General features: G+C 37.5%; 1 protein-coding gene across 1 annotated transcript; it reads right to left on the bottom strand.

Moving 5' to 3' along the window:
* Nucleotides 1-3,932: 3,932 nt before the first annotated feature.
* Nucleotides 3,933-9,865, bottom strand: LOC107681116 (5-hydroxytryptamine receptor 3B-like). Its single transcript, XM_016477284.1, has 9 exons — nucleotides 9,751-9,865; nucleotides 9,282-9,448; nucleotides 9,035-9,079; nucleotides 8,468-8,577; nucleotides 8,182-8,351; nucleotides 7,814-7,971; nucleotides 5,753-5,963; nucleotides 5,433-5,642; nucleotides 3,933-4,278 (listed from the first exon to the last, which is right to left on the bottom strand). The coding sequence occupies exons 1-9, from the start codon at nucleotides 9,785-9,787 to the stop codon at nucleotides 4,013-4,015; spliced, it is 1,374 nt and encodes a 457-aa protein (XP_016332770.1). The 5' UTR covers nucleotides 9,788-9,865; the 3' UTR covers nucleotides 3,933-4,012.
* Between the last annotated feature and the right edge of the window lie 203 nt (nucleotides 9,866-10,068).

Raw genomic sequence — 10,068 nt, 5'->3', positions numbered from 1 at the left:
CCAGTGTTGGGGGTAACGCATTACAAGTAACGCAAGTTACGTAATCAGATTACTTTTTTCAAGTAACCAGTAAAGTAACGCATTACTTTTTAATTTACAAGAAAATATCTGAGTTACTTTTTCAAAAAAGTAATGCCAGTTACTTTGTTTTCCCATTTATTGACTGACAGCTCTCCTGTCCCCATGTTGAGAGAAATCGGGAGTACAGAGGCGTTGTGTGCGCTGTGTGAACATGATGTTACTGTAGTTCTAGACTAAATGTGAATGTGCATTAATTCATCCCACGCACAAAAAAACAGATTTAGTATTCATCAAAATGAATTAAAACAGTGAAATGCAAACTCAGAATATGACGCAAACCTGCAATAATTAAATATGTTAAATAACACAGATGTATCTAATCCCATTTTATTAACCAATATCTTTGCTGCTGACCTTTGATGATCCAGTTCAACCATACTAATAAGCTAAAATGACTGAAACTAACAATTGTGCTTTGTTTTTTTATTGCTGAAGAGTGTTTCTTCTCCTGCGTTCTACTGTACAGACGTGAATTTACTTGTGCTTCAGCCTGAGGTTTATTCATTACACTTTTTGGTGTGAAAGGGCTTTTATATTTGCTATAAATAGAACTTCTTATATTAAAAACAATCAAGCCCTGCTTATATTTAAAAAGTAACGCAAAAGTAATATAACGCATTACTTTCCATAAAAAGTAACTAAGTACCGTAATTAGTTACTTTTTTAGGGAGTAACGCAATATTGTAATGCATTACTTTTAAAAGTAACTTTCCCCAACACTGGTTATTGATTCACTAAAACTGGTTCTTGAGAGTCATTCATTCGGAAATCAAACGACACTGTCTGCTGTTTACATTTATATTTCATTAAGAAGAAAAGAGTCATTTGTTTGACATTCAAACTACAATAGTTTTGCCGTACATTACTGATAGGCCTACACAAAAAACGAAAACGGCTCGTATGAGTCATTTGTTCGGGAATCGAACTACACGATCATCACGTTGTATGTTTTCGATACACAATGAAATGATCTGCTCACGATTGCTTCTCGCTTCAAATTGTTGCTTCACAACAACAACAAAAAAACACAGGAGTACTGTACGTTCATTATTCAATAAAAAGAAGCGACTCACAGATATTCATATATGACAAACGGACTACATAGTTTGCACCGCACGTTCTTGATTCACTCTACCCGGCTCATAAGAGTCATTCGTTCAGAAATCGGATCTTTTGATGTTGTAAGTTATCTAATATTTTAGATTTAAATTAATCTTGTATTTTCCACCAACATACCTGTCTGTACCACACATATGTTGTCAAAACCTGGTTCTTCTCATCCTGTGTGGCACAAAAATATATACAAAAGAATAAACGCAAAAAGTCTTAATTAACAGACAGTTATAGTTTACATATTTAATAGACTTTTGAGACCTCTACCCACCACATTAAGAATCGCATAAACCATTAGGTCAATGGCCACCGTCGTTGACTGCCTCCAGTCGCGCACTGGTCGAACTCCTTTCTTATATCCGGCACTTAAAAACTCATTTAGTCGAACCAGAGTGGCATTGGCGAATCGCCCAGTGTTATTGCTCAGCTTCTTCACTACACCGAGACAAAAGATTAGCCACTTATCACTTTTACTTCATTCAGCTTCAGCATGAAAAGGTTCAGCTGTCAGATACACGTGAATGCATATTAATTAATTAATAGCAATATTGATGGTGTCTCAAAACCTAGAGAGCTGTCTAATTTAGATGATAATGACCAACCTAGTTTCCTTTGATGACCAAAAATGCTGTCTAGGTTGGCAGCTCACTAGGTTTTGAGACACAGCCCTTGAGTCTTAAGCTCGTTTAATGTGAAAGTACAGCGCTTGTTCGTTTGAAAGCTCAAACGCAATTTGTTTTTATAATCAAAATCAAAAATAAAGTATAAGAGAAGTTACCTGAGCAAGCCACCACCGCCACATACATGCAAACGCAGAGAGCTGTCCAGGGTGCTGAACATTTCATTGTGCTGAGCCGTTTAGCGTTGCTCTGGGTTCTTCTCGCAGGCTTCTAGCCTGGGGCTGCTTCCTTCCAGTGATGCACCCTGAGCTCCATTAGTTATCTCTGAGTTTTCCATAAGCGCTCGGACTGTGTCATAACGGCACTTAGTCCACCCTCCCTCCCTCTTCTGTATGATCATCCCACAGCTTAGGCAGGTCCAAAGCACTTCAGCTTGTCCCAAGAGATACAACGGAGAGAATTCACTATATAAGCATGACAAGCATTGTGTAGCTACTCTTGAAAAGCTAGATACAGATAGAGTTCTATTTCTTCTAAACATTGTACTTCAAAAACTATTTATTCACAATTATTTTGTAAACAGCATGTTCTATTAGGCCTCATTATCATGTTAAAAATGGAGCATGGAGGCAATGGGTTATTTATTTGTTTAAGATTTTAACTATAACAGGATGAACAACATAGACATCGTCAAATGATGATACTAGTGTTTTTCTCTCTCACATTAACTCAACAGCGGACGGCGCATGAATTACAGCTACCATTGACATTTCATGGGTCATATTTCACCACCAAGTTCAAGTCAATTTCCATGAGCACTTAGACTACTACATTAACTGTGATCTAATACTTCACCCAGCCATGATGAGACTTAATTAGCCCGGCAATAGGCAGGTGATTAGATTTGCGTCAGGAAAATATTATCAGAATTTTGATGAGGAATTGAATTAGGTGCTTTTTTTCTGACTGACCTGGCAGCTCTGAGAAGCGATGTAATGAAAATGTACTATAATGATAGTGATGTGAAGGTGATTGTGGTTTATTTTTCGATAAGGAAACTGGAGCTTGATATATGATAATGTTACAGTACAGGGAGGGGCATATAAACGTACGTTCTTCATTCTCATGTTATGTATAATTTTTCAAAGAATGCTCTGTAATCTGGCCCTTGAAATGACATTTGTTTGTGTAAACATATGTAGTAAAATTGATTCCGACATATTAAATAATTTTCCATGTTTGAATTTAATAAAACCAGTTAATTTAGTTAAGTGGATTTTGATTACCTAGTAAACCAGTTTTACGATAGCATGATTTTTATTAACTGTTTTATTTATTCAGGACGTGTGTATTTATAATAAATTATTTGTTTTAGCAGAACAAAATCTCAAAACAATACAACTTATTTTGCAAAGCACTATTTATTTTAGCACGTTGATGTTCAACAGTATCATTTATAATTTACAGTATTATTTCATTGTTGATTCCATGTACTTGCTTTACAAATAAAAAAAAATCAAAACAGTTATAGTAAAATGCAAGCGTATATAAAATGTAAGTTAAAGTCACAGCATCTTAAGATTCTACATTTGAGTTTAAAAAAAAAAAGTAAATCTCCACTTGAACATATGCCATTAAAAGTAGATACTATTGCCATTCATACCTTAATAGAATATTAACATAAAAAGTGACCTCCATGTTTATGAATGGGGGTTTATTTCAGTGACAGTCCCTTATCATCAAGTGCTACAGTTAAAACAAAACATTTCAGTGTTATTAGTGAAAAGAAGAGAAGCATGGAAGAGAAAGACAATATTCAAACATAAATTTGTTCATTAATTTGTTTTTCTTTATTCTATGGCAAACAATCACATACAACATGAAGGCAATTTGCTCACAACTAGTTATGATTTTTACATTACTTAAAGTATGTTTAACCATGTTTTACAAATAAGGACTCCACCTATATAAATCTCGTTTGGCAAACTGGGCTCGTTTTATATTATAGAGTCAATCTACAGAAGAAAATCTGAATTCATGTTAATAGTAGGTATCAAATGTAATTAATTATACTTTAAAACTAAAACTGCAGTTGTGAAATCTGTCACTTTCTTTTAACTTCCTCCATCCCCTCTACTTCCGTTTTGTCCTTCTCTTCTCATTACCCCTCTTTTTCCCCAACCACCTCCTTCAGACTTTCAGGCAGAGCTCCAGACACCCCAGAGCAGCAGTAGAGTCATGACATAGATGAGCATAATTAGCAGGTACACACAGAAGAGGAGCTTGTCCACTTTCAGGCACAGTTCCACCCAGTAAGACTGTGAACTGCCCTCATTGTCCTCCTCCTGAAGGTACAGTCTGAGAGACACCACCTCCTGCAGGATCTTCTCCAGTGGAGAGTCATTGTTTGAGACTTCTGTTAGAGAGAACAGGTCTGGCTCTGGAGAGAGATCAAATTCGAAGCCTGGATCAGAGAGAGAACACAATTATTATTTGTCGTGGTTTTCTCATGAAAGGCAGAGGAGACTGACACAGAAGAGAAGAAATTGTTGAATAAAGTCGTTATTTTTGTTATATTTGCGGGAAAAAACGCATTCTCATAGCTTCATAAAATTAAAGTTGAACCACTGATGTCGCATTGACTATTTTAACAATGTCCTTACTACCGTTCTGGGCCTTGAACGTGGTCATTGTGTTGCTGTCTATGCAGGGTCAGAAAGCTCTCAGATTTCATCAAAAATATCTTAATTTGTGTTCCAAAGATGAACAAAGGTCTGACGAGTTTGGAATGACATGAGGGTGAGTAAAATTAATGACGGAATTTTCATTCATTTCAAATTTAAATCTTAAAATTAAAACTCAAGCTTACAGTAGGCCATCCAAGATGTAGATGAGTTAGTTCATCATCAGAACAGATTTGGAAATATTAATAATTTGATCATTTGCTCACCAATGGAACCTCTGCAGCGAACAGGTGCCATCAGAATGAGAGTCCAAACTGCTGATAAAAACATCACGATAATCCACAAGTAATACACACAACCCCAGTCCATCAAATCTGCTGTTTGGACTCTCATTCCGATGGCACCCATTCACTGCAGTGGATCCATTGGAGAGCAAGTGATGTAATGAATAAAAATAAATGAATTGACTGCAGAATTCAGTGACTGGCCAATCAGAATCATTCATGTCAGCTGTGTAATAATGAATGATATTAACACATTTTTTTGGCATTTTCACCTTTTATTACGATAGGACAGATCAGAACTGACAGAAAGCACAGTGGAGGAGAGAGAGGGGGGCAGAATCAGGAAAGGTCCTCGAGTTGGGATTTGAACTCGGGACGCCCATAGCGCAACAGCACTGTATATCGGCACGCTGCCCACAAGGCTATCGATGCTGACACAAACTTTTTTTCATCTACATAATGTTCTTTTATGAATAAACTATTGGTCAATGTTAATGAATGTTTGTCTATAACTCATTTTATTTAAACGTTTTAAAATGTATTAATATATGCTGAAATTAAGAAATGAATAGACATTGTAAAAACATTGTTCCTAACTATTTCAAAGTATAGAACCCTATTGTATAAATAGATAATATTTTCTCTCCTACCTCCGGACTGCTCCATATCATCCAGTGTCTTCATCGATGTGAAAGCGCTCTCAATAAAGCTCTGATCCATTGAGCCGTATTTGTCTAGTAAGCAAGCGGACATGGACATCTCCTTGATTTCCTTTTCACTGTAATGCAAAAGCTTCACTACGAAAATGGACATTGCCAAACTCAGCACCAGCAGTGCCATGCAGACAGCGAAGAAGACCGCTGTGGCAAAAAGAGCAAACATTATTGTCAGAAAGGTGAGGCTGCTGTCCATCAAGAGTGTTGTTAATAGGTGAACATTGTAATTAGGAAGACCTCTAACTGTACTATACCAATGAGGGGTGTTTTAATAGCGGTAGCAGGGATTTCATCCATCAGATTGACTCTGATTACAGTGAAGCCCAAGAGAATGCTGGTCTTGAAAGTGATGCGAGTGCCACTGTTCGGAGGCAGATAGAAGCTGGTGACATCCACCACCATGAAGAAGATGCTCGGGATGAGCAGACTTACCACGTACAGCAGGGGGCGCCTGCGGATCAGCACCTACAGAGAGAGACAGAAAGGCTGGAATTGAACGGGCTCTCTCTGGGTGATATTTATTCCATTACTTGCCCTCAGAGAAATGTGCTCACGGAGCAGACTGAGATGGCTGTGACTAAAGAGGAATTACATAAGCTTAAGCCTTCTCCTCATTTCCTGGATTTGCTAAATAAGTCCAATTTCTCATTCTAGAGCTGAAATTGTTTTCCCACACCTCAGCTCCCCCTGAGAACCCAGACTTGATTCTTGAGCGTCCTGATCAACCTCGCTGCCACAGAGTTATTTCCTCTCGCTGCCCCTCATCTGGATCAGGACCATCCATTTCCCTTTCCTTATTTAAGGCTGCTTAAGCTTCCACAGTACAACAAAGAGCAATTTCATACCGACTTAAACATGTTCCCCACCCATTTGGCCAATGAGTAAAAACACAAATATGGATCCCTAAATGGCTTTGGCAATGAGCCGCAGAGCAAAGGTAATCAAAGTACACAGCCGTTTCCATGGTGTGCGCATCTTAGTGGAACAGGGTGGATTGCCCACGAGCTTTGAGCTGTTGGCCCATTCCTCCCACTGAACACGATGCTCATTGATCAAATGCCAGAAAGACAGTCTCATTATCATCATCCTTTCTGTGTGTTGTCTGCCGCTAAGCCTCATCTGTTAGCTTTAGTGTGACTCCCCTAACAGCCATGCAAAGGTTGCAGAAGGGTTGTGACATGTCAGACTAACATCAATACTCTAGCTAGCATGTCTGGCCTACTGTTACGTGCCTAATGTCTCAGTCAGGGTCCAAAATGAACATTTGTCAGACTTTAAATGCAAGTCAAATTTGGCAGTGGCGAGTAAATAAGAAATTCTAAATATATTAAAAATATTTTTATAAGAAAATGCAATTTCAATTCAAAATAAACAACAATATAATATAATATTTTTCAAAATAATTTTAAATTAAATTACATTTGATTTTGTGACCCGAGACGGTGGGATCCAGCATCCCTGCTGAGGATAAACAGCTTGGAAAATGGATGGCTGGATGGATTACAATTGATTTTTAAGTATTCACAATATAAAGGAAGTAGTAACAGATATTTTTGTTGTGACATACATCATAAGAGTACCACGATGCTGCGCCTTGTTTACAAGCAGAGGAATGCACACGCATGCATCGTGATACTCTCGTGAACGCTCGTTCTGACACAGAAGAGAAGAAATTGTTGATTAAAGTCATTATTTTTGTTTTCTATGCACACAAAAAGTATTCTTGTAGCTTCATAAAATTACGGTTGAACCACCGATGTCACATGGACTATTTTAACAATGCCCTTACTACCTTTCTGAACCTTAAATGTGTCAGTTGCGTTGCTGTCTATGCAGGGTCAGAAAGCTCTCGGATTTAATCAAAAACGTCTTATTTTGTGTTCCGAAGATGAACAAAGGTCTTATGGGTGTGGAACGACATGAGGGTGAGTAATTAATGAGAGAGTTTTCATTTTTGGGTGAATTATCCCTATAAGCCTTTTGTTTCACAGGAAGGTTGTGTTAAGATGTTCTCACAAAACGTAAACTATATTATCGCACAGGTCTACTGTATACATAAAGTCAAATATAACAATAATATGTCCAACTTTATCCACATGCATACAGATTATATCATCGCAAAATGCAAACTATGTTATCGCCTATCTCTAATCTAAATGTGACTGTAAGGTATAAAGATATCATGAAAGTTGCTTTGACGCACTGTGTTTTGTGAAACGCACTATACAGATAAAACTGAAATTGAAAACTTGAAATGTAAAGCTGCCAGTGAATGTCCTTTGTACTGATTGAATAAGTTCAGGATTAATTCTCACATTAAACTGAATCTGTGCGTAGTCTCTGTCCTCTAGATTCAGTGTCCAGTAGTGAGAAGGGACAGACAGCAGCTCCCATTCACCATCATTCATGAACTCTCTCGTATCATTGGCGATTTCCTCAGCAGGCCTCCACAGAGCTAAATCCACTTCATTCACTGCCAGAGAAACACATCAGCAGTTCATTGTGTTATTGTTCAATTAAGTGTTTATGTTGGCAGGTTTGCGAGGAGCTTATTTAAAATATGTCAGCTTTTAAAAGATTCTAACCAGGGCTGATCAAAAACACTCAGTAATCACAGCAACTCTCATTATACGGAGGCCAGCTTGTGTACAAAGCACACGCTGTGTACGAGTGAATAATTTACCTGAGTGGAGCCAGCTGCGAAAGGTCAGAGTGCAGTTCTGCTTGTCAAAGGGAAAGGCATAAATCTCCAGGTGACAGGCTGAGACCACCTGGATGGGTTTGTAGTTTTTTACTGTTCCTGAGCAGTTGACATAAACATATGGGATGACTGGGGATTTGCCAACATCGACGCTGGAGAGATAGGAAGACATATGATGCAATGAGAATATAACTCAACAAAATTCATTTCCAGAACACAAAAGGAGCTTGTGATGCAGGCTGGAGAGATACATCTATCATGTACATACAATTCACTTATGATGACATCAGGCACCCAGATGGCATCCGAGGACAGCGATATTTCAGTGATTCCATCAAACTCTTCAGGATCCCAAACAAGAAACTCATCGTTCCATATCTGAAACATTAGAGTAATGCGGTTTACTGTTATCACCTAGCAGGTCCCATGAGAAAGATTCAGATCGCTCAAATATCAGATTCCATGCATTTCAAAATTGTATTATTGTGTATGTGTTTCTTTGCTGGATCTGTCTCGTAAAGATAAAATTAAATGTGGTTTATGAAACCTGCTCATTCGTTGCATTCTTCTTTTAAAGGAATAAGACATGCTGATTATGTGGGCACTCAGGTATGTATATAATGTGTAATATATACTGATATATTCATATACTGGTCTATTGATAATATTTCAAGTAAATATTCAGGTAAAAGTCAAAGGACAATAGGTTTGATTTCAAGAGGTTACAGTGCAAAAACACTTAAACAATCTGCATCAGACTAATCTGAATAAAGTATGTTAGCCATATACAATAATGCTGCTGTGTATTTTCGTAGACAAATTAATTGATACCAACTTGGCGATACCAAATGCTGGTGGTCACTTTCTGAGTCTGTCCATCCTGTGAAAAGATGTGCAAATTTACTTTATTTTACTGACATAGAAACACACTTTAAGAACTGTGCAATTCATTTATTTAGTTAACAACTTCTAACAGTTAACATTCCTGTGCATTGCATGTAAAAAAGCTTGGCATAAAAATTGTTCATTGTCTACAGTACAAGTAATACAAGTAATCTCTCTAAAGGTTGAAATGCGCTCACCACATCTAGGACAGATTTGATTATAAGGTCAATGTAAATGGTAGTTGGTTTGGTCCAGTTCTGGACAGGCCGGACTCCACAGTTATATTTGCGAAGCAGTAACCTGGTGAGTTGGTTCAGAGCAGATCTCTTTGGTTTCTCTGGGACTAACTCAGCCTGTGGAATAACTGTACAGAAATGTTAATCATTGCAGATCTTGCTTCACTTGGTTAAGTTAGAATTATCAGTACAGTTTGGTAGCATATAGAATTCAGTCACATTCGTCGTTCCATAGTATAAAATTCACAGTAAATGTCATTCACAGATAGGTTAGGCGGTTGCTTTTTAAATAGTCTTAAAATGTTTCTAATTTTGTTCCATTTTTTGAATATTAAATGTTTATGCAAACAGCATCAAAAGTTATGCAACATGTGTAACTGAAAGATTGTATAATTAATATAATACAAACAAGAAAAAGCACTGGACTTACCTGAAAGTAACAAAGATAGCAAAAGGACAGGACTCATCCTGACAATTAAGAAAACTGTAAACAGCTTCAAGTGGTTTCCACTGCCTTTGTCCCAGCTTTTAAAATTTTACCCTATCACGAATTGTGTTTTATTCCAGTAAAATGCTATGGAGCATCAGAACGGTCGTTGTACACATGACTGCAACAAATGCACAGCAGCAACTTGCTCACCACTCTAGCAAATTGATTTTCCATTATGACGGTAAGAAGATCTGGGTTCAGTGAATAGGATGTGTACTCTGAATGCTCAATTCATGGACCCTAAGCATAGTAAACTAG

The sequence above is a fragment of the Sinocyclocheilus anshuiensis genome, unplaced genomic scaffold, assembly GCF_001515605.1.
Source record: "Sinocyclocheilus anshuiensis isolate Anshui unplaced genomic scaffold, SAMN03320099.WGS_v1.1 scaffold412, whole genome shotgun sequence".
NCBI lineage: Eukaryota > Metazoa > Chordata > Actinopteri > Cypriniformes > Cyprinidae > Sinocyclocheilus > Sinocyclocheilus anshuiensis.
The sequence above is the reverse complement of the archived record's forward strand: the minus strand, read 5'-3'. Positions and strand labels throughout refer to the sequence as shown.

Coding starts and splice junctions, on each gene's coding strand:
- LOC107681116 (XM_016477284.1), bottom strand. CDS start 9,787: ATGAGTCCTGTCCTTTTGCTATCTTTGTTACTTTCAG. Junction 5,964..7,813: donor ACGCACAGATTCAGTTTAAT/GTGAGAATTAAT, acceptor CTCTCTCTGTAG/GTGCTGATCCGCAGGCGCCC. Junction 4,279..5,432: donor TGATATGGAGCAGTCCGGAG/GTAGGAGAGAAA, acceptor TCTCTGATCCAG/GCTTCGAATTTGATCTCTCT.